The sequence below is a fragment of the Anastrepha obliqua genome, chromosome 4, assembly GCF_027943255.1.
Source record: "Anastrepha obliqua isolate idAnaObli1 chromosome 4, idAnaObli1_1.0, whole genome shotgun sequence".
NCBI classification, from domain to species: domain Eukaryota; kingdom Metazoa; phylum Arthropoda; class Insecta; order Diptera; family Tephritidae; genus Anastrepha; species Anastrepha obliqua.
This window is the reverse complement of record NC_072895.1, coordinates 63,430,653-63,448,224: the sequence shown is the minus strand read 5'-3', so window position 1 is coordinate 63,448,224 and position 17,572 is coordinate 63,430,653. Positions and strand designations below refer to the sequence as shown.

The 17,572-nt window shown below is 36.2% G+C and overlaps 3 protein-coding genes across 4 annotated transcripts; 2 read left to right on the top strand and 1 right to left on the bottom strand.

Moving 5' to 3' along the window:
• Positions 1 to 3,813: 3,813 nt before the first annotated feature.
• Positions 3,814 to 7,794, top strand: LOC129244848 (serine-rich adhesin for platelets). 2 transcript variants are annotated; one of them, XM_054882734.1, is made up of 6 exons: positions 3,814 to 4,084; positions 4,196 to 4,317; positions 4,391 to 6,280; positions 6,418 to 6,557; positions 6,623 to 6,805; positions 6,877 to 7,794. In XM_054882734.1, the coding sequence occupies exons 2-5, from the start codon at positions 4,250 to 4,252 to the stop codon at positions 6,796 to 6,798; spliced, it is 2,274 nt and encodes a 757-aa protein (XP_054738709.1). In that variant the 5' UTR covers positions 3,814 to 4,084; positions 4,196 to 4,249; the 3' UTR covers positions 6,799 to 6,805; positions 6,877 to 7,794. The 2 variants fall into 2 exon arrangements, with proteins under 2 accessions (XP_054738709.1, XP_054738708.1); XM_054882733.1 differs by having other exon boundaries at positions 4,158 to 4,317.
• Positions 7,795 to 10,907: 3,113 nt separating this feature from the next.
• Positions 10,908 to 13,159, top strand: LOC129244661 (DNA repair protein XRCC2). The gene has a single exon (XM_054882414.1). The coding sequence runs from the start codon at positions 11,187 to 11,189 to the stop codon at positions 11,973 to 11,975; it is 789 nt and encodes a 262-aa protein (XP_054738389.1). The 5' UTR covers positions 10,908 to 11,186; the 3' UTR covers positions 11,976 to 13,159.
• Positions 13,150 to 15,930, bottom strand: LOC129244660 (zinc finger protein GLIS2 homolog). Its single transcript, XM_054882413.1, has 2 exons — positions 14,754 to 15,930; positions 13,150 to 14,302 (listed from the first exon to the last, which is right to left on the bottom strand). The coding sequence occupies exons 1-2, from the start codon at positions 15,269 to 15,271 to the stop codon at positions 13,426 to 13,428; spliced, it is 1,395 nt and encodes a 464-aa protein (XP_054738388.1). The 5' UTR covers positions 15,272 to 15,930; the 3' UTR covers positions 13,150 to 13,425.
• Between the last annotated feature and the right edge of the window lie 1,642 nt (positions 15,931 to 17,572).

Sequence of the window (17,572 nt, the reverse complement as noted above, 5' to 3'; positions counted from 1 at the left end):
TTAATGTCATAATTTCTATATGAATTAAAAAAATGGGGGAAAAAAATCTCGAAATAAAATGCTTCACAAAAAAACAACAATGTTAGGACGAATTTTCCTACTATTTTTGCTTCGAAAAAATTATTTTGTCGAAAAATTTCGAAATTGTAAATTCACATAGAAAGTAATATCATAAAAAAGATGTGTGCACAATTTCAGGGCGATCGGTCAAAAACTTTTCGAGTTATCGTGTACGCCAATTCGAAAAATATAGTTTTGAGAAAAAATCGTCTAAAGTTTGAATACATAACTACATATACATATGTACCTCTCCCAGCGCTCGAACGCAAAGAATAGAGTCGTTACGGTTGCCGATCTATAATATAAGAAATACTTAAATTTACGTTCTAAAAATTTTTTGACATATTCTTAAAGGAGTGTACCTATTAACATTTTATGAAAAAATTTTTTTTTTTCGAAATTTTACAGTTATCTGTCCCCTTAAGGGGTTAGGGGTAGTCAGAATTTTCAAAAAATCGATTTTTTTTGTTTTGCATTTTCTTAAAGTATAATGTTTTAAAAATATTGTGTAAAAATTTGAAGTGAATCCGACAAATACTTTTCAAGTTATTCAACAATTAACAAAGGGCGCTCGGCCGCTCCGGAGCCGATAGCAAAACTTTAAATGCGTTTTTCTCAAAACTATGTTTTTCAAACTGGTGAACACTGTAACTTAAAAACCGCTACGTAGATTTCAATAAAATTTATACAGCTTTTGAAAAACATAAAAAACTTGTGCCTGATCGAAGGATTTTTTTTTCTCAAAAATTTCGATTTTTTTTTAACAATTGGTTTTTTTTTCTAAAATCTGGAAAAAATTTTCTGAGGCCGCCATTTTGTTCATTTTGAAAAAAAAAGCTTCGATCAGGCACAAGATTATCTATTAATAAAACTAATTTTTCTTGTCCGATTGGTTTTAGATGAATCTGCAAGGACTTGTGATGTTCACCGCAAGGGACTTCTGGAGAAACGGGCTTCACACAAACAGCGATAACTTTTGCAATTATTAAATTTTTTTTTTTGAAATTTTGGTGAAGTCAAGTTAAAACATGATGTTTTTATGCTATGTTTTTATTTTTGTTAAATAAATTAATTAAGTAGCAAAAAAAATTCGTGAAAATCATCATTTTTTCGGGCCTCTGACTACCCCTAACCCCTTAAGTAATTATGTAGGCATATATAGGTTTCTAACGCTGGAACCACTAAACCGCAAAAAAACCCGCTTCGTTAGACTCATTTTATGTTTGGTTAAAATAATAAGGTTTTAAATTAATCAATAAATGCTCTGAACTGAAGTTGGCGGCCAAAACTGTACACGTTTGACACTTCTTTTTCCATACTAGCTTGTGCTTCTATTTAAAATTTGTATTTTATACTAGTTAGCAGAAATTAATAAATAGCCCAAATTTCAAATTTTAACGAATTGAATTATTATTTAATATTTTATAGCAATCTTAATTGAAGTTTGGCTAGCATTCTACCGGTATTTCTCGCAAATGTAAAATTTTTGAACGTTCGGGTATAGCGGAGACTCGTCTTCTTGGTAATTTTTTCTTCTCGCAGCTGCCCCACATACATACCTATATATGTATGTATGTACATAAACTTTGTGCTGTTCCTCTTCTGAACATCTCACCGACTGCGCGTTTCTACGAACCCGCCTACGAAAACTGAGCAACTCTAAAATGTTATATACATACATACGAAATGATTAAGTTTTTCATTAGCCTTATAATGGTTGATACAATAGAATTGGGCGTGGTTACGCGTAATAGAATATCACACAAGAATGTTTTATTTATTTATCATTCAAGTTATTTTTTTTATAAGGGTATAGTTCATACTACAACCAAAAACCGTGTAATTCGAAATTTCAAACTTAGAGCAAAATTAAAAAAAAATCAAAAAATGTTCATTAAAATTTCAAACTTTTTAGTGAGATTTTTCAGAAAACTTCTGGGTATGCAGTTTTATAATCCATTAAAGTTTTTGTATTGATCAATAAATATTAATAATAATAATTCTAACTATCGTTTAATGACTTCAATTCATTTATTTTGTTTTATTTTTGCTAAGGGCTGATTTAATACATCGATGTGATCTTTTTTATTATTACCGATAGTTTTTTTTAACTAAAGTTGCATTTGTAACAGCAAATAACTCGCACAAGTTTGTACAAAATTTGATCAAATTGCGTTCGTTTATTCGAAAAAAGAGGAGAGAGCACAATTTGACATCACCTTGTATAAATTTCTGTCTTCACTCCACAAATTAACCGATTTATATGGACTTATTTTATTTGTTGTTTTTATTGTTATTTTATTTACTGGATCCCAGTATATTTGTTTACCACTTTCAATTTTTTAGTAATACCCAACAGAACTCTGCAAATTAATTTGCCTTTGTTTTCAATTTTTAAATGTTTTGTTTCGTTTAATATGCAACCTTTTAGTCCGGGAGCCAGGCGTCATTTTGACCTCATCATTTCATGCCGACTGATTTTAATACTGAAGGCAGACGCCATCCAATGGATGACGAAACCAACCGTCATCTGGTCCAGTAGCGGTGGGTACTTGCGTGGGATGCTACGAAACATGTCGAAAAAAAAATTTTAACAACTCATTTAATACCGGCTGAAATTTTTTTGTGTATTGTTGACATTTATTAGAATAAAAAAAAATAGTCAGTTGCGCCGTAGAGGGGGAAAAATTCATGAAATCTAAATCACAAGTATAGTCAAGAATTTAACGCTATAAAAACGCAGTCCAAAATCGACCCCTGGCTCCGGGACTATTTGTAATCAGCAGCCATTGAAGCCATTGAATAACACCTTTTATTGGAAAACCCTTTACATCTTCCGGCTATTAACGGTCTTCCTCTTTCTTTTGCGACTAGCGAGATCGCTTTCGCTATAGTTGAAGTTACTTAATAAACCAGCTATAGATAACAAATATTGACTAAAACTAATTTAACCATTGTCGAGTGTTTTATAAGTTCTGGGTACATCCGCAGCGGTTCTTTTTCTTTCGTGCGCAATGCTATTATTGCCTGCGCACCACCACCAAGAGTGTTCATTTCAACAATACACGATGTGAAGAAGGTGGCGAAATCTCGTATTCTATCATTCCTGTCCACAGCATCCTTCTATTTTCTTAGCTTACCACTATTTGTTGCAATTGTGTTACTTTCCTTTTGACCTCCACAATTCAATACCGCGCTCCTGATATAATAAGTTTTTATAGAAAACAACGTAGAGGTCACAAATTATTAAGCAAAATGTTCAATTAAAATTCGAGATCGTAATACGCAATTGGCTGTAGAGCACCTATAGATAGCGTTGTTTGTAAACAAAAGCAAAAGAACAAAACTCTGTAATTAAATAATCAAATCAGCTGATTATATCAAATTCGGTGAAGCCGGGTTGGGGTATACGCACTACGCAATCTTCTGCTTGCCTCAACCGTGGAACGTTGTAGCTAACATTTTCAATGGACTTATTAATGACTTTTATAGATGCAATATTTCACTTGGTCAGCAAAATGTGTATAATAAAAACATATGTTTTATTATGATTAAAAAAAACCAATATATATATATACATATACATGTCTGCTCATTTGTCCTTAATCTCATGTAGGTATTACAAAATATGATTCAACAATTTTTTTTTCGTACTTCTGCAGTGTTTAATCGATTTTATGCAATTTGACAGAGATGGAATATGTCTGGCATTGCCTTGCCAGTTATCAGTTTTAGTCGTAGGAATTTTGTCGATTAACACATCGCCAATCAAAAACACTATCAAAGAAAACTTTTGCAACTAAATCGAAACAACATAAACTGCAGAAATAAAATCTTGGGATTGACATTTAAAACAGCAAATTCGTTTCTTGATCTAATTTTATAGTTCAAATTGTCGAGAATAGTTCCACAAGATTCCAGCAGACAAGCGGGGTGGAGGTTCTTCAAGCGTAAGACCTTGAAAATGGTTTCAGTGTCAGCGATAGCCACATACATTTGGAGTGATTCATGGTTTATGATCAGAGTAAAAGTCCAGAATTTAGTAGTCTTAATCCATAACCTAGTTATAACTAGTAAATTTCTCAATTTTGAAGCAGTTTTTAAAGGAAAAGAACAAATTTTCATTGAGTTTTAGCTTTTCGAAAGTTGCAACAACAAAATACAATAATTTTCGGGATCAACAATAGTGATGCCCTGTGAGTCGTGTCATGTACAATTTACGGTATTTCGCCGGAAGCGTAGCTGTGCGGATTGCAAGTGTGTAGATAATTATTTTTAGTTAGTAATTGTATTTTTGATAACTAATATCAATTATCTTTTCGGCAAAAAGACGATTTTATTGCAGCAACTGCTTATCGACAACAAAACGTCGCACAGCCAGCAATGTTCATATTTCCTCCGGAGTGCAATTGTGCAAGCGATGTGTGATTTTCGCAAAGCGCCCTTTGTTACGCACGGATTTGCTACAATTGAAACCCAAAGATCTGATTTTCTACCTACAATCCAAACACATTTCAACAACTGGCTGTGTGGAAAAGGATGAATTAGTTGGTTTGGTGTTGACGCATGTACATCAAGTTGATGCAACAGCTGACAAATCGGATAATGGAGGTGCGCGCAGCCCCACAGATCCATCTGCAAACTCGTTTGATAGTTTAAAACAGACGTGCCAAAACTTTTTTACAAGTATTACTGAAAATATTAGTGACTCTCTGAATTCGTTCGACAGTAAAAGCTCAGCGAAAGTTGGCGAAGAGACCAGAGGTGATTCACGTTCTGGACGAGGTTCAACAGACAGTGCAACTATACATATTTCTGATCAGCCCACAGTGTCAACCAGAGAAATTCCCACTTATGCTAGTTTTCAGCAGCAAACCCATAATAACTGTAATAACTATCAATCAACGACAACAACAAATAGACCATCGACAACACCGCTAACAACAACAACTAGTGTGACTGCTGCATCCCCCACATTGGTAAGTAGCAGCACATCATCTGTAACTACCAAAGGTAGCAGTCAGACCTCTGCAAGTCCTGAAATAAGTATTAGCTCACTTGATCGGGCGGAGGGGGTGGAGAATCCGCTTGCTACGTCTTTGAATAGCCAGCGCATTGGAATTACTCGCCAAGAAGCTGGTGAAGAGAACTCTGACTGTGAATGTTCGGATGACGAATTGCTAGCGACATTCAGTGGTCGCTCGTTAGCAAGAAAGAACGATGTTGAAGTAACAAATAAAGATACGCTTAAACCTGTTGAGCCAGATGAACGCATCGGCAACAAATCAAGAGCCAGTACAGACATAAACTGCGCTGAAATGTCTTCGCAATCGTCGTTCGAAGAATTGGGGGCTATTGGTGGTATTTCGGATGAGAGTAAAGCTGCAACTGACACTAACAGTAGTAATATGGATCAATGGCAAATCTTAGACAATGCTACGCTCCAAGCCTTGGGAAGTCCTGTTGGCGAGCAGAGTTTAACGGTGGCGTGTATTCCAACAGCTCCCGCATCAAACAATAATATGATTAGTGTGGACACTGCAGAAGATTCATCAAAAGATCTGCAGGTGGCAGTTCCATTTTTACGGCAGGAACAAGCGCCACCGCAGTCTCCTACGCCTCAACGCGCGAAGAAAATAACGCGTCGTCGTTCGGACAGTTACCTTAACAGACAACGTCAGCGGCCAACCAGTGAAGACGATTCTCCCACAGGTAACTCGGCACGTAAAGCACTAATAACGCTGCACGAACAAGTTGTGGAGTCAGCAGATGATGCAGGTGAGACTGATTTGCGAGAAAAACATACTACTTCAAGAGGTGTTGGTAGCTGCCATCGTTGTGGCAAGCATAAGGCATCTCTGCGTAAACAGGTCGAAAAGATGCGGCGGCATTTGGAAAGTGCTCAACTTTCTGAACCAGAGATTAAAAAAGAACTCCAAGATTTTCTCAGTTATCTTGAGCAGCGCACTAAGTCAATGGATTACTCTGATACGGAGACTGTGGGATCATCATTGAGCGGAAGAAATGTCACACAATCTCCGGAACACCAGCAATCACAATCACAACAGCAGCATGTGTGGGAAGATGCAAGCATGCCACATTGGGAGTATCAGTTGGACAACAATGAGGGTATTCATGTGTACGCAGGCTCAACGACAGAAATGAGCGATTACAAACGTCAATCATCTCGTTTTATTAACCTCGATGACTTCGAAACTATGTAAGTTATTATAAATATATATAACGGGGCAGAATATAGTAATACAGGAATATCTATATTATATATTAAGTGTATTAGTAGATACATATATTTCAATACATAGCAATAAGATAATTATTTTAATATGGTTTTTGCAGTAAGGACCTTGAAGCCTTATCGGTGAAGCAGCTCAAAGAGGTTTTAATGCTAAATCGAGTTGACTATAAAGGGTGCTGCGAGAAGCAAGAACTACTAGATCGTGTACAACGTTTATGGAAGAACCTCAAATCAGCACCAGGTGCGACTAAAATTTTTTCTTTTTGTGATGTATTCCATATTTTTCTTATTTTTTTGCGTTTACAGGAGTCGATAAGTTGCCAACCGATGAGCTCTGTAAGATTTGCATGGACGCACCGATTGAGTGTGTTATTCTTGAATGTGGACACATGGCCACTTGCACTAGTTGTGGAAAAGTCCTTAGCGAATGTCCTATTTGTCGTCAGTATATTGTGCGTGTGGTGCGTTTCTTTCGTGCGTAATTAAATGGTGAGGATGTGGAATAATTGAAAATAGAGTTAGTTTTTGTCATTAAAATACACTTTTCATTACTAATTTAGTCACCAATCTTCGCCGCATAGCCGAGTTTAAAGTCAAATTGCCTGGAATTTAGTTTATTGAAAAGCAGTAAAACATAAGCAAGTGAATGCAGCAATGGCGAAAAAAATTCAAATAAACAAAACAGAATAAAGTATGATGGTAGAAGCGGGCGTTCCTTGCTATCCCGCTGTCATGTTTTCCATAAATCCGGATGTACATTTTAGAAACCACTAATATTGTGTAAAATAATAGTAACAACAATCACTTGTTCAATGTCTTTTGATGGTTTAAAATTTTAAGTATAAAGTATTTTTTGTGAATTAGTTCCTTTTTATGTTAAAATTATTATTATTATTTTTTTGAATTGTTTTGGAATTTTTACATGATCAGATTAACCTATAAATTTTGTTGTTGTGTGTTCGGCTTTCAATGCATGTATTTTGAACACTAATTTTTTATATTATATATATTTATTTGCTCAGCAAACAATTATCCGAATCCCATGAATGCAGTGCAAAATAAAATAAGAGTCTTACCATTAAATGGCAGTGCACTCCTTGTGATGTCAAATGAAATAATATGTACTTTTATATGTCCTATATCTACATATATATTTTTAGTTAGGACGTAAAATGTAGTCAGTCAGTATCTTGTTAATAATAACTTTTCTGCAATGTTTATGTACAAATGTACATATGTACATACATACATATATGAATTCAAAAATGTAGAAGTACAACTCTTTTTTTGTGTAATCAATGAACTAATTGAAAACATTCCCGATAGTTCTAGTATATGCGATACAATACAATACAATAAATTAACATAGAAACAAAATAAAAAATATAAAACACTCACTTACGTACATAAATAATTCTTATTGTAATGACAATGTAAAAATGCGATACATACAATAAATACATATAACTGATTATATTGTATTATATTTAGATTATGATTGATGCTTCTAATGGATTTTAATATTATTTCAATTCACCGTCAGTTAATTTTAACTTTTAACTTATAACTGGAAGTCCGTACAACTTACGAGTACTATCATTGATTTATTTTGAAAAAATTGATTTTTGGAAGTATTGTTTTCGTACCTTATACCAGTTTTGGAAAGGATTTTTTAGTTTTATATAATGTTAAAATATATTGTAACGGAAATATTTTTTTCTTGCAGTTTCCAAAAAGATCGTTTTGTTGAAACCTTCTTGATAAAGTGCTGAAGTATTTAAATTTTTGTCCGGCGTACTCTGGTACAAACGGGCGTGTGAATAGAACACCAAACTTCTTTAAGAGAGATTTAGTGCGGTGTTTTTGTCTAATTCGTTCGTTTAGATCATGATGAAACCAGGTATATTGCGTTATTAAATTTAGCTGACTTTGCGCCAGAAAATTTTGATCGGTGCTATGCCTATTTTTTAACAAACATCTTATCAATAATATCACCTTTATACAAGGTACTGAACACAGTTTTGAGTTTAACAATCCATTATATTATATATACGCATACCTTATTTAAATTAATGGCTAGAATTTAGTATAATGCCTATCGCTTTGGAAAAAACGGTAAAAAGGGGGTGATAGAGGGGTGTATCCCCATTTTAAAACTGAAAACAGAACCTGCCGGAGGCTTATAGTTTTTAAGTAATTTAATGTTAAAGTTCTATAATTTAGCGAAAAGTTGGTGTTGCCATACACCTGAAATGAAAACGAAGTTCGCACGCAGGGATGTTCAGTGGAAGGTTCATTGTAAAACTGCAGTATTTTTTGCTGTAATTTAAAGTTGAGAAATAAATTTGAAAATAAAAACATACAACTCATTTAAACTTAAAAACAATGATATTAAGCGTATCACAAAAAATAATAAAGTAATTAAAATTAAATTAAATTAATTAACACAGTATTTTTGCGTGGAACTCTTTATCGCGTAGGTGGCCTTCGGCCGCGCTTCAAAAAAATAACCCTCATCAGTCCAACTTCGGCTACGCAATCCACAGTATTTTTGCGTAAAACTCCTTTCCGTGTTAAAACCATTGAACCCAAAATTAAAACGTCATATGCGTGTATGTAGTAAGCAGGCACAATAACACCCATTCCCATCATTAACACTAAACTCAAGTACTTAATTTTTGTTTTCATTTGCAGGCATCCGGCAACTCCATACTGTTGTAATTCCAATCTTCTTCTTATTCGCGCTTAAAATTGGAATGTGATTGCATAGGCAAATGTATTTGCATTTAATTTTAATGGATATAATTAGAATATTAGCATAAAAATCGGTAAAAACACGCATGTGAGTGTATATTTGGTGATTTATAGTGAAATGTTAAAAAATATAGAGTGTAATGTGGCAAATTATACTGATGTTCCCAAGGGCATTTTGAATGTAAATAATTAAAAAATTATTATTTCCCGATTAATTTAAAGTTATAAAGAGTGTTCCTTAACACCTCACTAACATCTCCACCAAGTTTCATTAAAAAAAAACATTATAGTTTGCCAGAAATTCCAAAATAGGCATTGTTCTAAATTCCAGCCAAATTAATATTATAGCGAAGACGCGTTTCGTTTTTAACCATACGTTCCATTAAAAAAAAAACTTGTATGTCACAGAAGGACGACATGAATCAAATTTTCTGTTAAATGGCTGCCCGATTTCATTACTTTTCAAAATCATGCTTAGTATTACCAAGTTGAGTAGCTATGAACCAGAAAACATTGACGTGTTTATATTTACATCAACGTTCTCTGTATACAACCATCAATAGGCATGAGGACCCCACGTTCGTTCCCACGACAGTCGGTTCTACGTTATCGGAATGACCCGGATTTATATCCGACCAAGGACTGTCACTTCAGCAGTATTTTCCATATATGGGGAATTTTTTATGCTGCTACAACAACAACGAGGACCCCAATTTTGTTTTAACTAAAATTCCTATTTGCACTTTTTTCTTTTCTAGTTTATTGGGACAGCTAATTTATAAAATTGGGTTAATTCGTATAAATTATAATATATATTTATGTACTTTTGATAAAACAACTAAAGTCGACTTAGTAGTTTTTAGTCAAATACTTAGTTTTTCTCGAATATTTAATTTAACAGTCTTAATAAAAATTCAATTCAATAAAAGTTCAGCAAAACCTCATAATAATAGGTTTACATATAACTAATAGATTATCTACTTTTTCGCGCTTAACTCAAAATCTGTAATTAAAAAGCGCGATTTCCCGTACAAAATTTCTGTCCCAAAATCTGAGATTATAAAATAATCCTAGATAATAACGATACTTTTTGGCATACAACGCTGTGTTTTCTGTGTTATCCATAATTATTATTACGAATGTAAGGAGAAACATCAAAATAAAAACTAAATGTAATGGATGCCGGCAAAGAAAACAGGTCTGTTAACATAATTATAATACATTTTTTTTAAATATTATTAGTTACATATGGATTCATTTTACAGAAAAAAAGCGTGTGCCCATAAAAGTTTTGTCCTCTTATTACTTATTATAAAATGGAATATAGAATATCCCATGCGCATTGCTGCCATAATTTTTTGCAACCTCAGTAAACGTCGTTTACGGATTTCCTCCAAGTGTTTATTATTAGCAGCCAATTTCGCAATTAAATTAGCTATTCCTTCTCTGTGTTTTTTCTTCATATCGTCAATAATAATTAAATAAACCAAAAACATCGAAATATTCCACCAAAATAATTTCTATGAAGAAAAACCTCTCAAAGCAGTAATGACAGCTGATTCTCACTTTTGCAGGTAATCTGCCATATGTGAACGGGTAGATTAATTTGGTGGATTTATAGGTGATTAATACATACGTGAACGTACTATAACTCCCAATCCGTAATTAAAAAGCGACATTACCTACACAAAATTTCCGAAATCCGAGATTATAAATATACTTTTCGCTGTACGACCCTGTGTTCTCTGCATTATATTACTATATTATAAATAAACCAAAAACAATAATATTTTATCAAACAAATTTCTTGACGTCTAATCTTCCATATGAGAACGGTTAATTTTTGTGGGTTATGCTAATCACTGCATATTTGAACGTACTTTAATTGCTTTTGTTAAAAGTTCACAGTTCTGCAATAAATCCTCAATTTATATAGTACCTTTTGTGCAAAACTTAAACTATTGCCAGAGAACGTAAATTCATGAATTTTACGTTCTCTGCTATTGCCATGTCTTAAAACTGAAGCACTATGTTTTGTTTGCTGTCAAACACAGCTGACTTCATTATTGGGCACATTGTATGTGAGTTTATAGGCGGCAATATTAAAAAGATTTAAATGGCTTGCAAAATATTTAATGCCTTTGAAGGGTGTATGGAGGAGTTAGCTTATCAGCGACCAGCGCTGCATGACATGGATCCAGAGGTATTTCCCAGTGGCGCACCTTTCAGCAAATCGTTGATTGAAATTTCTGGTTCATCGGAAGCGGGTAAAAGTATGCTTCTGTGGAGGTTGATGGCGCGTTGCCTCACGCCTACCTATTTTGGTGGTCGTAATTGTGATATTATTTTTATTGATTTACAACATAAATTCGATATGGAACACTTTGCACGGCAAATCAAACGTTTGGTGATTTCTTCTGGAGAACAATATACTACTGCTGAATTGGAAGAAGTGGTGGAAAAGTCCCTTGAATCGGTACATTTATTGAATTGTTACAGCTCAAAAGACTTCGATGCAGCTTTGGAATTTGCAGACGGATTGCTGATGAAACATTCTGATTGTGCAATGATAGCAATTGATGGATTGGATCGTTTCTATTGGTTGGACACATATGTGCGCCGTATACGTATGCAAACTCATTACGTGCGGAATGTAGAGCGGATACGAAATTTATGTGAGCGCCATGGTGTCTGTTGTGCGTACACTGTTGACACCAACTATTTAGGTGTAAAAAAAATGGGTGGAGTTGAAGGCAATGCTCCTGGTCACGTTGCATTGAGAACAAATGTGAATGTGGAACACAGGCTTTATCTGCAATTTCGAAAGAATGGCGAGCGTTTTCTTAATGAGAGGCCTGTGGAGATCAGAGATGATGGCTTGCACTTCATAAATACGCAGCAATAAAGTAAAGCGTAAAAATTACTTTAAAAATATGGACAAGAGGAGTGCATGCGACCTGTAAGTGATAATACATGTCTATTCGAAACTTGTTTCTCATGCCGGCTTGACCCATAGTAGGTTTATTGTTGTGACATCATAAAACATCAACCACATGTTTTGGGGGAATAGTGTCATTACGGTAACGTACAATTGGGTGTCGTGGGAACGATGGTAGGTGGACACTCATGTTAGCTTTGGCCCAAGCTTTGTCTGTATTCAAAATGACAAAGGACGACAATAACCGCAAAACATTAATTTCAAAGAATTCAAATAATATGAAAGCATAAGTACTTGTTGAAACGAAAAATTGCGACCATTTTGGTGTATATTGGAAAATAGATATCCCATTTTCAAATATATATGTATGTGTATCTAAAACACTCCCATACACTACTAAACTTGATACATAGCACATAAACTTTTTCGAATGCCTTCTTGACACTGCCTACTTTTACGCATATACTTTGGCTTTATCTTAGTATGATCTTAACATTAATGAATTATTAAATTCAAGCAATTATCCGCATTACCCATCTACCTCCATTGAAAACTCAAGGGTAGAAAACATAAAATTTTTATTAAATTACACTGAAGCAAATTATTTATTGCGGTTTGTGAAGTACAGGAAAATGTGTAAGGATCGACCGAAGATCGGGTTCGACTTGGGCCGAGTATCGATAAAATAGGTCGGAGTTCAGTTCGGCTTGGCTTCGTCCCCAAATAGTGATATTCGGTTTTTATAAAAGTATGAAGTGATTTTGTTTTTTGTTTACCTAAAACACTAAAGCAAGCCAGACTACAGTCGGTTATACGTTACTGGAAAGACCCGGTGTTTTAGCAGCCAAGGACTGTCACGTAAGCACCCTTCCTCCTAAAATTTGTGAGGAATGTTTTATGGTGTTGAGATATGTCTTCTCGTGATATAACGAGATCTCTCATTGTTTGGCCGCATTTTCATGGCTCAGATTTGTTTTATTTTATGTGTTAAAGTTTTGTGGCGGATTCATTTCAATAGCTAATGAAATTTAATGATTGTTTAAGCATTGTGTCATGAAAGCAAATAAACAAATGCTTTGTTAATTTATTGTAACTTGGATTAGTCTTCCTCAAAAATTGTAATAAAGAAAATGTACAACCACTTCATTTAATTTCTTATTTTAATTTATTTTGTTTTCAAAATAAAACAGTCTTGATAAAAAAACACATGCAATAACAAAACAACAGTATTGGTAGTACTCGTATTATGTGAGCAGTATTCAGTATTTGTTGGAGAATTAAAAATTGTAATTTCATGAATCCCTTAATCCATCTTTTATGCACATGTATGTGTGTGTGTGTGTATTTGATTACAGACTAATCTGCTAGACTAGAGTTAGCGCTTTTTAATTCGAATTGTATCCAAATTTGTTCGCTTTCAACTTCGATTCACTCGCAAGTCGAGGGGAGTTTCTAGTTCCATGGGGAACCCAGTACTCTGATCGCCATGTACATTGGAACTGCAGCAATTGCTGGATGCAGTACTGTTAGTGGCCGGAGAATGATCTGTTGTGGCATAATAGTAATCGAGTTGAGCTGCCTTGATGTTGCAAATATCCTCTTCCATGGCATGTAGATAGTAGTGAGGTGGCGGTGGTGGCGGTGCGCAGAGTTGGCAAACCGGTATTGTCGTGTCGCTGTAACCTTTTGAATAGGCATCAGAATGCAGATGGTGGTTTTCTGCTACAGTTACGGCATTCTGTGTAAGAGTTGGAATTATGCAGGGTCTATGTGTCTGTAGAGCAGATGGAGCTGCTGCCGTTTCTGCTCCACCAATAATGGCTCTATTGATGGGTGTAACAGCAGCGGTACCAATCAATTGTATAGCATGTTTGAAAGTTTTCACATGTTTGCGCAACGATGATGGGTCTGTATACCGTTTCTGGCAACCGGGCACTTTACACATATACGGTTTATCCATAGCATGGGTGCGGGTGTGCTTGAAACGATCCGACGAATTTGAATAGGCTTTATGGCAACCTTCATAAGTACATAGGTATGGTTTCTCGCCCGAATGTGAACGAATGTGAATCTTTAAATTTTCTGCTCGAGAGAAACTTTTTGTGCAGAGATGGCATTGATGGGGCTTCTCTTTGGTGTGGGTGCGTGCATGTACGAGCATCTTATAGCGGGCAGAGAAGCCGCGCATGCGTGTACAACCGTTCCAACGGCAATAGTACAAGCCATCGACGGGGGAAGCGACTGCATGAACTTTGGTTACATGAGCGGCTAATGCTTCGAGGGTGCTGTGATCTCTGTAATAAAATAAGCAGAACGGAAAAGGTTGAGGTTCAGTAAATATTCATATCGAAATATGAAAGGAACGTAGCTTTTTTAATATGGATTGGTTATAGAAAAAGCGAATGGACGAATTTATTAGATGTAATTAAAAAAAGTGTAAGTTAACGGCGAATGACTAAATCCAAATATATGTATATGCAAATATGTATGTACATAAGCTGCATGTATATGTTTTATAGTCCATATCAAGGAATTCAAGTCGTCAATGAAAAATATTTTGTAGTGTGTGTCAGACTACATAGTGTGTGTGTCGATGCACAGGTAAGGTTATGGTTGTATGTAAATACATACATAAGTCGAAAAATGACGACTCTTATCAGTGTAGGAAGTAGTTTAATTTCTTACAAGGTGCAGTAAGCGAAAAATGATTAATTTATTACTGTTGCTTTTATTGCTTCAACTCACCTGTCACAACCGCTCCATTCGCAGACGTATTCACTGCGTTTTGGGGTCGAGCTGGCGCTGCTAGTGGTTGACGTCGTCATCGTTATACCAGTTTCATGGTGCAGCGCTTCAGTGTTAGCAGCGGCGTCATCCAATCCAACAATATCCACAGCAATATCATCGGCATGATCTGGTGTTGGTGGCATACTACTATCCGATTGATCCTGCCCAATTTTCATTATGACCGATCGCGTACGTGTGGCCGTTGTATGTGGACGGGTGGCTAGCTTGTATGCGCTAATATTATATGGTGGTGTTATTGGCGGTGTTGGGAATCTTAAGTGGTGCATTTGTAGCGTCTCATCAGGTGGCGCGGACGGCGAGTGAGCTATATGTGTCGACAGAAAGTCCAAATGGGTCCAACCCTCATAGGCAGCTAGAGCGGCAGAGGCGGCATTCAGGTGCTGGTAGTAAGCGCTCGTTGGCACGAAGACAGAGTTAAGGCCACTGCTGGGAAATTGAGAATTTTGTACTGCCATCGTGTAGCAGGTTTTATAGTTTTTGCTTATTTTTTTAGTTATTTTAGTTTTCAACTTTTTGCGATTTGGAGTCTAATTTGATTTGATTTTCTTTTAACTATACTCTTAGAACCGTTGTGTGGGGCGATTTCACGACAACTGAGTGCGTTTGTTAGCGAATGCTCTCATATATGGGTAAGCACGAGCGTATGCGATAAGAATCATACATCTTATCAGCCACCTTCTACATACTGAACGGCGAGTAGTTGTAGAGAATGTATGGAGCGTTTATTAAATCAGACAGGCCAGCGGGGGAGCGCGAGTGGCGAGAGGCTAGCACTATGGCTATCAGGCAGACATTCAATAGGGTGGGGTGAATGGCTATTCTTAACGGGAACTCTTATGCGAAAACATTGCGGGAAAGGCAGCTGATTACACGCACTTGCCATCGCATTCCTTTCAAAACTAATTCACCTGTTCACGCATCGAATGGTGGGTCGATCTTATCTGCTTATCGGCGGCTGCCCATGTACATAAACCCAAATTTAACTGTGCAAGCTCGTGTATGAATACGCATGTGCGGTCGCTTTTGCTTATTATCGCGCTACGTGAGGCCAAGAGTAAATAAGTTGGCATCTTTGTCACTGTTGGCATTGTTGTTGTCATCTGCTGTACATTGGTTGTTAGTGTCATTTTTGCGAGGGGCCCTCAGCCTGCTTTAAGCACAAATTAAAGCTTTGCTGCTGGTTTGGTACGGTAGAGCGATGAGGGGTCGGCGACAAGGTAACAAACATGACTACAATGAGACTATGTATGAATGTGTATGTGGGTCTGTCATTTGATTTTTGTGTTTGACTTTTTAGAACACAGGAATTCATAGGGGTGTCTGCTCGAGTGGGTGGCGGGCGGTTGAGCGCAGAAATGCGGTCCGTGCGTGTGTTCGTTTTGTGTATGCTGATCTACGATAACGTAACTCTGATCTCCGATAACACACCACACCGCTACGTGACGGCAATGAGCTTGAAATTCACAAACTACCAACAAAAAGCTAAACAAGAACAACGCGCTGCCATAGTCCAGTAACCACCCAGACAGTATATTAAAATAAAATAACACCGACCATAAAAATTGGCATTACGCTCCTTACCCCTGCGAGTCGCACACTTGTTTATTGATACTTTTTTTATTGCTGGTTTTTTGTTTGTTTGCTACACGCGTAGACCAACCTAGAAGTCTTATCATACGTCTGCTTTAACTCTTAGTCGAACCACGCGGAGTATTTGATCGTAGAAAGTAAACACCAGCTGCGGCTGAGGGGATTGTTATTGGTAGCCGACGCATACGATCTGCGTTTATATGTGCCGTGTCGCCTCGTTAAATTTCGTAAATTTCCGTACGATTTAATAATGAATCATTGCAACGAAGTCATATCTCTCGCTCTGCGATGCAAATGCAAATCCATGCGTAGTCGTACATATGTATGTATGTACATATGTACATACATTCACTTTCCCATTGATGTAATCAGTCAGCCCAACAGGTGGTGGTTTGCCATAACCCTCTCAATCCTTTCACTCTCACGGAATTTAAAGATAATTTTATTTTCAGAAAACAAGATTTTTTGTCTGGATTTCACGTCTACCGTCTCCAGCGCTTGAGCTTATCAAATTTCTTTGTATAACTCGTTTTGTTTTTGCAGACGGCCATAATTGCTACGTCTATTTTCGCAGACATATAAAATTGGCTTATTTTTAGCACCATTTTAGCACCAAAGCTTCGCGAACCAGTAGGCAGGTAATAAAAAATTGATAATCTTTAGTATTAGTGCTAGAATAATATATTGTGACTTAAATAGGCCGAGCTTCCCCTCCAAAATGTGACGTTTGCTATAAGAGAAACACTTCCTATTCCTAATTTTCCATATTTGCAGCGGGCATTGAAACCGGTACCAACCAAATGGTAATCATGCACAAGCTCGCTTTGCTAAAACTGCTGCCAGGTACAGTCGAAAACGAGCAGTCAGTGAGATTTGGGAGAAATTGCTTGCGAGGTGTTATTTAAATATATAAAAGGCTATCAAGAGATGATTAACGATTTTTTATGGTCGGAATTGGATGGTATTGATCTGGACAACGTTTATTTTCAACAAGAAGGCGCTACGTCCCATACAAGCAACGAAACCATTGATCTTTTACGGGAAAAGTTTCCGGACCGTGTTATCTCTCGAAGAGCTGATCACAATTAGCCACCGAGATCTTGTGATTTAACATCTTTTGACTTTTTTCTTTGGGGCCACGTGAAAGAGAAGGTCTACGCCAACAG